This window comes from Epithele typhae (genome assembly GCF_022376455.1).
Source record: "Epithele typhae strain CBS 203.58 chromosome Unknown BXZ73scaffold_25, whole genome shotgun sequence".
In the NCBI taxonomy this organism is placed as follows: domain Eukaryota; kingdom Fungi; phylum Basidiomycota; class Agaricomycetes; order Polyporales; family Epitheliaceae; genus Epithele; species Epithele typhae.
The window spans coordinates 201,223-213,430 of record NW_025954216.1 but is presented as its reverse complement, the minus strand read 5'-3'; the positions used below and the strand labels follow the sequence as shown (position 1 = coordinate 213,430).

The window sequence follows — 12,208 nt, the reverse complement described above, 5'->3', positions numbered from 1 at the left end:
CGACGTCCCCAACACCCACCCCGCGGCCCTCGCGTCCGCCCGAGCGCGCGGCGCCCCCAGCCCACGCAGGCCATTCTCCGCGAGAACGCAGCGCGGGCCCTCCCGCCCTCCCGCCGCCCTCGGAAGGCTTCCGCCGGACCCGGCCGCGACTCCGCGTCCCGCCCCCGATCGCGGTGGGCGACCCCGGCCGCTTCATCGCGGCCGGGGTCCGGAGTCGCGCCCACGTCCGCGTCTCCTCCGATCCGGCAGACTACCCCGGCTCTCTCGCCGCGGACAACACGTCGATCACGACGCCGCTCAGGCTGTCGCTGTCGGGGACCTCGCGTGCGCAGGTGACGCTCGGGGACGACGAACGGCCGGAGTCGGACACGGAGAGCGTCTTGCCCTTCCTGGACCAGTTTCTCCAATGACCGGGGTTTTGAACGAACATTGTGTACGCATAAAATCGCCTCCAAACCTTCCGCACGTGGCTAGCCCTCCTCCTACGTCCCTACTGGGAACATCCTGTTCGACTACCTGCCGGAGCACATCTGTACGCAATCGAGAAGGAGAGGTGCAGACTCCAAGGGTTAATATACCTCAGCATTCAGTTTCTGCAGGACGGACGAGCACGAGACTGAGCTCCACATGCTCCCGTAATGCGAAGGCGAAATGCTGGCATCACGACGAGATGGCACGCTGGTACTTATTGAAGTCGAAGGTAACGGAGAGCTCCTCACGGCGTGGATATGGCACGACTCACTGGTCCCCCCACGTCCTTATACCCGGTTCCCTCGCAGACGAACATCGTCAGAATGGCAGAGGGACAGGAGGCGGATGCGTTCCGTGCGGCGGTTGGGACAGTGTGAGCACCGGGCACCGATGCGAGCACAACTGGACGGCAGATATTAAAATGCCGAGCCGGCGAAAGTTTTTACGTGTATGTACATTTCGCAGTGCATCCATCTAGACAATCGTGTTGAGAAGCATGCACTGGCGCTGGAATGTAATATAGGATCATCGATTGCGCCCGTGCGGGCGAGACAACATAATGTACCAATGCGGGGGATTACAAGAGGGATGCGGAGCACAAGTGATCAAGCGGGAGATTGCACCCAAGTGAGATGGAACGAAACGACATGAGACTGGCTGGCATAATCCGATTACGCAACTAACGACCTCCCTTCCGGCGAGTGACCGCGCGCCGGCGTGAGGTACCGGCTGCGATCTTGCGGCCGCTAGTAACTTCCTGTTGGGGAGCGGCAGTAGCGAGCTCTTTCATTTCGCGAAGCCGCATACTACGCCGAGGCGATGGTGGTGGAACAGGACCAGCACCAGCACAGGTAGTTTTGTCAACGGCGTCGATAGGAGACTGGGTCGTTCGGGGTAAGGCTTGGCAAGGTAATTCGGTGGCTACGTCGCCAGCTTGAACGGCAGAAGAAGATGGGGTGGTCGCTGAAGCTGAACTGCTGGCGGAAGACGGCAAGAACGGGCTGCTGTGAGCGTGCCTTTCAATGGCGCTTGGGACACGTCTGATTGTGCGAGCACGGGGGTGATCGTGTTCCACGCGATCATCTACGGGCAAGGTGCCCCCATGCTTCCGCAATAGCTCGCGCCAGAAGGCGTCCAAGTGTTCAGGATCAGTCCATTTGTCCTCGTAGTCGCACTCCTCAGCGCGAGGAGGGGTCATATAGAGCATAACCGTCTCCAACCATTCACGGAGAGGAGCTGGCCAGTTGAACCCTCTGGTGTAGCGCTGGTCCCGGAGGTTCATCGTCTTTGCCGTGCCGTGGAGCCTTTTGTCGCCGTAATAGGACGCCTTGTGATCAAACATTTGGTACATTGAAGTTGCAAGGCGGTTCTTGGATGCGTCATGGGGAAGCCAAAGGTAGGCACAATATAGGATCACGTAGAAGAGAGACTCGATGTCGTCTTGCAGTGTTTGTGCAGTATTTTTGGACGCTTGATGCATACGAATAGATAAGAATGGGAATGTCCCCTGTAGGGACAATGCGGTGAGCAACACGGTAGTTTCACGCGGAATCACTCACCACCAGCCCGTGCTCTATCGATCGACCATGGTCATCCACTGCGACTGCTGTATCCCAGTCGATAACATAGCCTCGACGGAACTGGGCGTCGCTTTCGTCGCGGACCAGAATGATGTTCCCTAGACTGACGTCTCGGTGCAAGCGCGACGTCTTGGTGAATGCATCACGCAAAGCTTTACACCTGTATTAGCGTGGTCCCTTCTGACAGTACACTGAAACCCACCGTGAAAGGCATCGTAGGACGCATATAGTAACTCCCCTGTCCCAAGAAAACGTTGCAGTCCATAGCCGACCGTGTCAGTTACAAGTCGATAATGGGAAAGCCGCCGTGTCTTGATCTTCTTTCCCGTCATCGTGCTTGTCCAATCCATGCTGTAATAATCCCAAAATGATGTACGCTGGACCTCGAAATCATCATCTAAGTGACGTAGTCAGACACATCGATATTTGGATGAAATACTGCTTACCCTCTAGTACACAAGGTTCTATGGGAGGGCCGTTTGGGACAAGACCGTGACAGACAAGACTGCAGGTACGTTCTCCACACCACCAGTGCGAAGTTCTTCAAGAGTGATACCCTCCGGACGGCGTCCTGTTAGTATCCACCAAGTATCTTTTAGAAAGACGATGCGACGAGTGATGGTATCGACTGCCCAGTATCCTCGGGTGCCTCGGCTACGCAAACAGGTGGGAGTGATGACGGGCCTGGAGACAATGGAGCGACGTGTGTTTGACGCATCTACCAGCTGTCGATATCCCACGACGGGGAGAATGGTTACATTGCCCGGTTGATAGTGCTCGCTGACCGCGCGGCTGAGTTCTTCATCTGCAAGGCCTAGTTGAGCCCGAACGTGCTTCGTGACCACTTCGTGGAAGAGGGCCTCCTCTGCTTGTGACGCCCGTTCGACGGTGACATCAATCCTCGGCGTGATGGTGTTAGCTTTGAGAATTGCCAGAGGAAGTTGCAGAATGCGTCCGGGAATTCATGCACATTCACGGCTTCTGTAACGATACACCCTTCCCTGTCCCACTGTATACCCTCATCCAGCAGCCGAAAAAGACAACGCTGAACAAGTGAGCGCGATGCTGGCGTGCGAAAACCTCGGCGACGTTGGCGATGTGCCGACCGTGTAGTCTGGCTCGATGCCTGCATCTACGCTCGCTGCCGTCCGTGTTCTTGAACTTCCAGCCGGGAGGTTTGACATAAGGTCCGTGGTCATCGTCGGGCGGGTCCAAGAAGATGTCGTGGGACGAGTTTCTGTTCACTTGAATAAAAGTCTCGGTGTATCCTAGCTCCGCTCGAGAGCCTGGATGGAGCTGCTTCACGACTTCGAAATTCTCTGTTGTGAAGCAGCAGATGAGGGACTGGTCGTTTTGGGAGGGCGAAAAAACCATCCCGGAGCAACGCGACTTGTACTTGGTGCTCTTGTTTAATGCTCGCACCTACAGCACTGTTCAAGACCAGCGCACAAAGAGACCACTAGTCACTCACCAGTGGGTCACATATCTCTTCAACAGTAGCAGCCGCCGCAGGAACGGCGGCCCATGCGTTGCGAGATGAAAGTCGTTTACTGACGTCAAATGGAACCACCCGGCATGCGTTCTCGTGAGCCATCTTCGAGCTCCTCGTAGTACAGCTCGGATGGATATACGAATTCCTCTATGAAGGGAGGATAAGGGGAGGGTCCGACCGTATATTGGGCACTCTCCTCGCCCATTTGTTCCAGTGTCGGGTGGGTGTAGTGTGGCGGATTGAAGTCGCGAGTGACAGCAGCTGCGGGGTCAAAGGCAAGGGCAGCATGATAATAGCCGGGGGCTGAGATGAGAGACGTTCAGACATGATAGAGCGACAGAGGCGACCGCTCTAATGAGGGGAGGCGATACAGCAGGGGTCGTATATGGGAGACTGAGACTAAGTGTCCGGACTCCGAGACTCCGCTAGTCGGTGGTGTCACTGTGCGGTCACATGATGCATCGGGTTTTGGTTTGACCGCCACAGCCGCTAAGTTCTAACGAGTTTCTCCCCGTGCCCTAACTCGCGATTTTTATCATCCACTATCCAAACGACGCATAAGGCTCCCTCTCCGCCACATTCCTGACGCACCAACTGCAAGACGCTAATAAAACAGGAGCAAAGTCGCTGATGATTATACACAGACGGAGTCTATTATATGGTGGTACATGAATGCTACATCTTCACATGTACTTCATAAGTCCATGTCTTGCGTATTCAAATTCAAACCCGATCCTACATGCCTCAAATGCGCGTCTACCACCGCTCAGGCGGAGCTGTACTTGTTCGTCTGCCCGCTGAACTCGGCCTGCATCTTGAGCGAGCGCGGGGCGTCGTGCATCTCCATGATGAGCTCGACGAGCTGGATCGTCTCGGCCGCGTTGAACTTGGGGTCATCGAGCAGCGCCGAGAGCTCGTCCTTGGTGCGAACGGTGCACGACTTCGCGTTTACACCCTCTTCGCCACCGAGCGTGTCGAGCAACTTGGTCCATTTCCTGTGAGGCGAGCGTGAGGTTAGAGTTGTGAGCGCGAAGGAGCGGGGCTCGAATTAGAGACGCACCAGTTGGAGATGTCGTTGTACTTGCGCGTCTTGCCGTGCAGGAAGCGCTCGATCGTGTATCCGCTGTTGTTGAGCACGAAGATGATCGGCTTGAGGTCGTGGCGCATCATGACCGAGAACTCTTGTACGGTCAGTTGGCTGTATCATAAGTATGCGCGTCAGCGTGAAACGCGGCTGAGCGGAGGAAGACACGTACAGCGAGCCATCACCGACGAAGAGGATCGTGCGGCCCATCCCGCGGTCCTTCGCCGCGAAAGCCGCACCGAGAGTGGACCCGACGCTCCATCCGATGCTGCCCCAAAGGATTTGGGCGAGGAAGACGGCGCCGGACGGGAAGGGCACGTCGAGGACGCCGAAGTTGGAGGTACCGGTCTCGGCGACGATGACGTCATTCGGGCGGAAGAACTGCGCGACGCGCGGCCAGAGGAATGCCTGCGAGATGATGTCGTTGTCTTCCTGCGGGACCGGGTGGACGAACTTGGGGACGGAGACCTGCACGGTGCCCTCCTTGAGCCCCCGCAGGCGCGCGGTGAGTTTGGGCAGGAGACGCTTCATGCCTATCCCAGGGAATGCGGCGTATTGGACGCGGGTGTTGTCCGAGTGGAGCTCGACGGTGCGGCTGGTGGGGATGTGGTAGGTGAAGTTGCCGGTGTTGAAGTCGCTCTTCAAACCGCCGACGGAGATGATGAGTTTCGCGTTCTCGACCTTCTCTTTGACTTCATCACTCGAGATTGAGCCAACGTAGATCTGAGCAGGCAGGTGAGTGCCTCGGAAGAACAGTGAGAAAAAAAGAGGGGGTGCTTACACCACCATAGCGCTCATATGTTTCGTCTACGGCGGTCTTGCCCATGGGCGCCGCATACACCGGGAATCCGGTGCGTTTGTAGAGCTCCTCGACCTCTTTCTTGACCCCGTGACGGACGGCGCACGCATCTACGAGGATGATCGCGTCATTCTCAGCTTCGTCCACGAGTTTCGCAATCTCGTCTAGAACGAATGCTTCCGTCTCCGGCTCGTTTTCTGGCGCTTCCAGATTGAGGGGGGTCTTCAGCCGCGCGGATGAGATACGTTCATACGCAAGATCCGTCGGCATCATGAGATATGTTGGCCGGGCAGTGACTACGCATTGGGTGATGATGCGATCGATCTCGGCCGCAGCAGTGTCCTTGGAGGTCAGCGAAGCCTGCGCGATCGTGATCTGCTTCGCGGCTTGAATGTACGCGTCAAAGCTAGATGATCGTGAGCGCTTGTTGGAACGCACGCGTGCTCGAGGACATACCGGCCGTCGCCGAGGGTGTGATGGAGCATCGGCTTTGACTTCTGTTGGCTGGTGCTTGGGACACCGGCGATATGGAGGACAGGTACGTGTTCAGAGAAGGCTGTGGAGATGTATGAGCTCGGTCGGGCGCTTCAAAATGAAGACTGAAGTGCTTACCTCCGGCAATACCGTTCATCGCGCTCAGTTCGCCGACGCCGAATCTATACAGGCTGTGAGTATATGCGCTCCCGTCACAAGCTGGCAGAACGCACGTTGTAGTAATGACACCAAGCGAACCTTCATTGACTCGCGCATAGCCGTCAGCAGCATACGCGGCGTTGAGTTCGTTGCTGGTATGTACATCGCGCGATTAGCGCTGTTCGCCACGGCAGACATGTGAAAACTGTGCGCACCAATTGCCAACCCAGTCGATCTTGGGATGGTCTTCGACGAAGTCCTATGCAAGATGACGTTAGTGTAAGGTCGTCGTGGGGACGACAGGTGCCAAGCGTACGAGGAAGCCTAGGAGCGGGAGAAAGAGGTTAGCTCGAGCGTCGCGGGCGGGAGGGGTAGGCATTACATACCGAGGTTGAAGTCTCCGGGGACACCAAACATTTTCTGAATATCGCGATGAGCATGCGTACAAATGCAACCCGGTGAAAGGAGGGCGCACCGTGACGCCGAGCTGAACGAGACGCTCGATGAGATACTGGCCGACGAAGACGGTGTCGTGGGCGATGGCAGAGCTGGATGCTCCCTTGAGAGTCTGCAGCTCGTTGCGGAGCTGAGAGACTTCCGCCTGGAGTTCCGCGACGGCCTTGGTGGTCTGCATCGTCGCGATGGATGGGGGGCGAGGATGTAGGAATGAGGGGGGTGTTGTGAGTGTGCTGAGATGTATGCTGAGGAGAGAAGGCTGGGTGGCAGGATGCAGCCGGCTTTATAGTCGCGTCGATGGGCGGGCGAGGAGAGGGCGGGAGAAGAAGGAAGCGAAGGTTGAGCGAGGTTGGGGCTCGTGCGGGACTAGAACAGGGCAGCCCGTGCGCGGCCTGGCCGCGTCCCCAATCTCCGAGTCCTTGCACGCGCACCAATGACGTCCTTCCGAGCCAATCGCGCCTCTCGATCATCCGTTTCCCCCGCCTCAATCGGCGCTCTCTGCCACGGAATCTAATCTCTTCACTAGGCGCCTGCGCGTGCCCGCTCCCTCCTCCTTCTCTTTCGCCTAGCAGACGAGATTAGCGAGTCATGTGCAGGATCAGTGCACATCCTACCCGTAGAATGCCGCTTCAATGGGATTTGGTACGCGGGAGCCGTCTACAGCTGAGCGACATCATAGTCTCGACCCGGGTCCGCCGGGCCGCCCTTCATGCCGAGGCCGTTCCATCTGCGTGCTCCAGGTCTCCGTCGGCCGTCGTACTTTCGCACTCGACAGCGACACCCGCAGGTTCGAGCCTAGAAGTGCGAACGATCCCAAATACCCGCAGTTGGTCCGCACAGCGAGGCCCGCCGTATCTCTTCATACACGGGGCTCGACTTGCATCGGATAAAGACTGAACTTTCGGCCAGTCCAGACGCGCGATGTCCAATCACTCCACGAGACACAAGGGCGCTCCAGGTTACCAGTGCAGTGGTGAGCAAGCCCAGCGCCTCCAATATCCACCACATGATGACCGGGTTGGCAGGTATTTTCGGCGGGGCCCTTTGCTATATTGCCGAAAGCCGATGAAGCGGGAACCGCAGGTGGATGAAAATAGATGGTATGAGGTGCATCCTGCGAGCCGGGAGTGTTGACCTTGTGTTCAGTCGGGGACACGGTGGGAAACGCTGCTGGAACACTCACTAATTGAATTGAGGCTGAGTGTGATGGACGCCGATACGTGCGAATAAGTCAGCAGCCAATATGCCGGAGACTGTCTGATCTACGCACTCACCTCCGGCTACGCAGACTTGAACCCGAGATGCACGCATGTGCCAGCCGCGAACGCCATTCTGTCGCGCCGGACCACCGTATCAGCAACAACTCGCAGGAGGCGACGGCGTGAAGGCCAGATGGGCGTTTGACGGGCCTTGTAATCCCACTTGTATCCGGAAAGTATGCTGGGGCTTGTGTCTCCCTGAAAGGAGAAGGCCCAGGACCAGATGACGAAGCTTGAAACGAAGCGAGGTCAATCTATTATTGAGCAGATCCGTTGCATACTCATGAGCCTGTGGACAATCCTGTGCGAGTCTGTGAAGCGTGAAGGCGAGGACATGCTCTATATCGACGTAGATAATGCTAGAGACCCGAAAAGAAGAGCAGTCACAAGTAACCAGGTTGGTCTTGCGAGCGGGTACGCCGCGCGGCTGGTTTTTCGTATTCTCAGTAGATAGCGAATCGGTGGTGGAAAACGAGGCTCACGTATCGGATGAAGACGGTGTTGCAGTGATCTTCACAGTTAGCACAGCGACGAGGCCGTCTACCGGAGACATGGAGTCCGTGCCGACGCTGAACGCGTGATTCACGCCGTTTGAGCTGTTCTGGAGGATGCCGGAGAGGTATATCGCTTCTGTGTAGTACGTGTAGTTGTTGTATGAGATGCTGCCCGCGTACGTGGTGCCGTTCGTGAGGTTGAGGGTGGGTATAACTGATGACTGAGCAGTAGCGTTTCCGACCAGCCAATCTCTTGAGGTTGCGTAGAGTCAGCATTAAAAGCGTGTCGTGAGCTTTGCAAACGGCTTACCGCCCGACGTTGTATCTACATGAGTGCCTCCCATGAGCGCCGAATGCAGAGAACGTTTGAATCTTACGCTCACCCGTTGAAAACGATATCGTGCCCGACTGCGAAGGCCACCATTAGGATCCGTCTCGCGTGCCTTAAAACGGGAATGTTTGTAACTCACAGTTGATAGACTTCTCCTCGGAGGTCGCGAGGAAGTACGCTCCACTGATAACCAACATCACATATCAGTCTGGGGACCAGCTCGACCGAAAGCAGGGCACACCTGTTTCTCTCCGCACCCTCCTGGGCCCAGTAGCGGAAATGGTTGCCTCCCTGGATCGACTCTTTGCATGTCCCAAGCACCGGGTCGCCATAATGATATCTGAGCACTGCCGTCTCATTCTCTATTTAACGACCTTCCTGTCAACATTCGAGTAGTGGTCGCATCGGTGTCAAGACGCACGCATGCCGTCTCCATCGCCCAAATTTGCAGTTTGTGGGTTTCCCGAATGCTGGCCCAGACACTCCGACGCAAACCCGACAGCTCTGACCGCCGGAGCCCCACAGCATAAGAGAGAGACGTGCCACGGATGACAAGGTGCTCACACCATGTAGCTCCTAAACCCTCTGCCGATCTCTTGATCCACCAGGACGGCCTCATCGGAGTGGCCTGAGACGATGACGTTCAAAGGCTCCCCAAGTCCCCCAGTGTTCGGAGCGATCTGGGCCAGGACCAAAGCCGGTCAGTCGGGGAACTATCCTGACCGTTTGCCACAGGCGCAAGGTGGCAAGGTGCACTCACCGCAAGCATGCTCCCACCATAGTCGTTCGGGTTGTGGAAGCCCGCAGCGGGAACGTTCCGCTCCTCATCGTCACGGCTCCAAAAGGAGGTCCAAGAGAACTTGAAGGAACGAAGATGCGGCATCTCAGTTCCGCGGGAGCTTCAAGCTTGTCGGCCGAGGCGTGATGGACCGAGCGAGGGCTGGTGGGGTATGTGCGAGGGGACGAGGAGGACTCGAAGAGGAGAGCACCTCACTTCCCGCACCGCACCTCAGAGAACAACGGGCCAAGGAATCTGAGCGCGGTGCATGCTTGGCTATTGAAATCTTGAGACTGTGCAACGCTTGGCGCGTTAAGGCCAAGGTAGGAAGCGACTTGGGTTGCTTGTTTCTGCTGGGTACTTAGTTGAAATAGCGTCGAAGTAGGGATAGCTCGGGGTGAGCGAAACTCCGAGGAAGTCCACCAGCGCCACGGCTGCAGGTAGAGAGCTGTTCTGGGGTTGCCCTGAGACGTCCAGGAGCCAGAGAACTGAGGATTTCGGTGCTGCAACATGACTGGAGATTCCATTATGTAGCAGGGAAAAGGGAGATGTTTCGAAGTTCATGTCCACGGGGAGAGTTTAGAGGATCTGCAGCCTGCAGTCTGATCTTTGGATGGTTCGCTGGCACGTGGCCTTCAGGTGTGACGTCAATGCCCAGCCATGAGATCTTGAGATCGAACCCGGACGGTCATGTCTTTCATCAAGCAGGCAAGTAGTCTAGGTGTGCAAAGATACAGAGGTTGTCAGTCAAAGCAAGCGAAGTGGCATCGAGAGCCTAAGTACGTCATAAGAGGTCGTGGCGTGGTAGCAAGCAGGCCGATGTCTCGGAACCTATCGTGCACGAGCCGAGAACGGGAACAAGGCAGTACGAATGTACATGGGGCCGGAGCACGGTGTATTGCGAACTAAATACTGGTGTCCGGGTATAGCAGAAGCCAAAGTAAGCGGGGGCGCATCGGACGTAACTGTCCAACAAAGCAAAGGTCATGACACAACTGGAGCCCTGAGCGTCCGCAGACAAGGATCGACGATGTCCGCACGCCTCCAGGGCAGCGGCGAGGATACTTCTGTGTGGTCTAGGGGGCTCGGCCGTATTCTCTATGTCGATAATGATACGGCGAGGGAGGCGAAGAGTACTGCGGTCCACGAGAGCCATGTGGGACTCGAGAACGAGTGGAGCGCGCTATGGGAAGATTCATTGGCCGGCGTAACGTCGCATGAGTAAAAGTAGCGCACCTGGATGCTGCTGCTGGTACGGAGGTTATTGTGACCGTGAGGACGGCTACGAGACCATCCACGGCTTGAACACCATTTCCACCGACAGAGCCAGCGTGGTTGAGCCCATCCGTGCTATTGGACAGGATGCCTGACAGGTAGAGCACGTCCGTCTTGTATGTGTAATTACTAAAAGATACTGAACCTGACACGGTTGTGCCGTTCGTGATGTTCAGTGTCGGGAGAATTGATGACTGTGCTGTGGCGTTTCCGACGAGCCAATCGCTGTGAGCGTGTCAATGATCATCGAAGTGATGGATCCAGGTGGAATGGACTGACCGGCCAAGATTGTAACTGTGCAGACACATTTAGCTCAACCGGTTTGACACAATGACAGAAGGTGCTCACCCATTGAAGATGATATCGTGGCCGACTGAGGGAGAACATCCTATGAATACACTGCTCCCACTGATTCTGCGACAGATGCTTTACTCACAATCAATCGACTTCTCGTAGGACGTTGCGAGGAAATACGCGCCACTAAAATAACCCTCGTTACAAGTGCGTCACGGGGCGGGCCGTAGGACCAGAGCTCACCTGTCTGCGCCGTCTCCGTCTTGGACCCAATACCGGAAGTGGTTACCGCCCTTAATAGTCTCCTGGCACGTTCCTAGTTGCGGGTCTCCGTAGTCCCACCGTAGCTCTGACGTCTCGTTGACTGCAGCGCAAGACAAGAGGCAGGGTTGAGGCAGGGAGGAATGGATGATAGAAAACTGACGCACGGGAACCATGGCCGTCTCCAAGATTCGCAACTTGCGCGTCGCCGGCATGCTGTCCTAGACACTCGGTGGCAAAGCCGACGGCTCTATGCGCGCAGTAGAATGCGACTTGAGGGAAGTGGGGGACGCGAGGGACGGGGTGCTCACAGCATGTAATTCCGGAATCCACCGTTCTCTTCTGAATCGACCAGGACAGCGCTGCTAGACTTGCCAGAAACGATGACATTCAGAGGCTCTCCGAGGCCACCCGTGTTGGGCGCGATCTGTGTGAAACGCAAGGAAAGTGGTGAGTCTCTGGTACCATGAAGTAGTGCAACGGATACGCAGGAAGAATGACTGACCGTGAGCATGGAGCCACCACTGTCTTTTGGGTTGTAGAAGCCCAGGTCTGGTACAGAGGCTCCGCGGCGCCATAGAGGGCTTCGACGTTGAGAAACGCGGGGATTGTGGGAGAGCGAGAGGGCAGGAGCACAGAGCATGAGAACGAGGAAAGCCGTCACTGGGGACGGTGTTGTCAAGGATGGAGCCATATTGGCAGGCGGGCGTGGGGAGGGGAAGGGAGACGTAGCACGGGAGGGAGGGCAGAGGGAAGAGTAAAGGACAGGAAGGTGGAGTGTCCGTCGGCACAGACGCGAGCGAGCTCTTCAGAGCAGCCTGAGCGAAGCCTGAGCGAGAGATTGGACTTTTCCGGATTCGGCGCGAGAGTCGCCGTCCTTTGTTACGTCAGCGAACAATTGATATAGTCCGCCCGGCAACGTCTCCTCCGTTCCCCGCGCCTTCCCCGCCGATCTGCTCACACTCGCCCCGCGCGCACCATACACACCCGACGTCGTTGGC

At 56.7% G+C, this 12,208-nt stretch overlaps 4 protein-coding genes across 4 annotated transcripts; all 4 read right to left on the bottom strand.

Moving 5' to 3' along the window:
* Positions 1-1,150: 1,150 nt before the first annotated feature.
* On the bottom strand, positions 1,151-3,645 carry BXZ73DRAFT_77686 (uncharacterized protein; the record flags this gene model as incomplete). The annotated part of the gene is made up of 6 exons (XM_048022717.1): positions 1,151-1,978; positions 2,031-2,211; positions 2,567-2,622; positions 2,810-2,970; positions 3,188-3,473; positions 3,523-3,645. The coding sequence occupies 6 exons, from the start codon at positions 3,643-3,645 to the stop codon at positions 1,151-1,153; spliced, it is 1,635 nt and encodes a 544-aa protein (XP_047877723.1).
* A 664-nt stretch (positions 3,646-4,309) lies between these two features.
* On the bottom strand, positions 4,310-6,693 carry BXZ73DRAFT_77685 (pyruvate decarboxylase; the record flags this gene model as incomplete). Its single annotated transcript, XM_048022716.1, has 11 exons — positions 4,310-4,538; positions 4,604-4,741; positions 4,800-5,350; positions 5,409-5,832; positions 5,883-5,982; positions 6,039-6,082; positions 6,134-6,211; positions 6,275-6,318; positions 6,376-6,383; positions 6,446-6,479; positions 6,535-6,693. The coding sequence occupies 11 exons, from the start codon at positions 6,691-6,693 to the stop codon at positions 4,310-4,312; spliced, it is 1,809 nt and encodes a 602-aa protein (XP_047877722.1).
* A 1,559-nt stretch (positions 6,694-8,252) lies between these two features.
* BXZ73DRAFT_101570 (uncharacterized protein) lies at positions 8,253-9,482 on the bottom strand (the record flags this gene model as incomplete). Its single annotated transcript, XM_048014951.1, has 8 exons — positions 8,253-8,520; positions 8,579-8,593; positions 8,652-8,676; positions 8,739-8,782; positions 8,841-8,961; positions 9,021-9,103; positions 9,164-9,279; positions 9,360-9,482. The coding sequence occupies 8 exons, from the start codon at positions 9,480-9,482 to the stop codon at positions 8,253-8,255; spliced, it is 795 nt and encodes a 264-aa protein (XP_047877721.1).
* A 993-nt stretch (positions 9,483-10,475) lies between these two features.
* Positions 10,476-11,901, bottom strand: BXZ73DRAFT_47154 (uncharacterized protein; the record flags this gene model as incomplete). The annotated part of the gene is made up of 9 exons (XM_048019827.1): positions 10,476-10,560; positions 10,614-10,877; positions 10,932-10,946; positions 11,001-11,025; positions 11,089-11,132; positions 11,190-11,310; positions 11,375-11,457; positions 11,519-11,634; positions 11,713-11,901. 9 exons carry the CDS (start codon positions 11,899-11,901, stop codon positions 10,476-10,478), a joined length of 942 nt encoding a protein of 313 aa, XP_047877720.1.
* Positions 11,902-12,208: the final 307 nt, after the last annotated feature.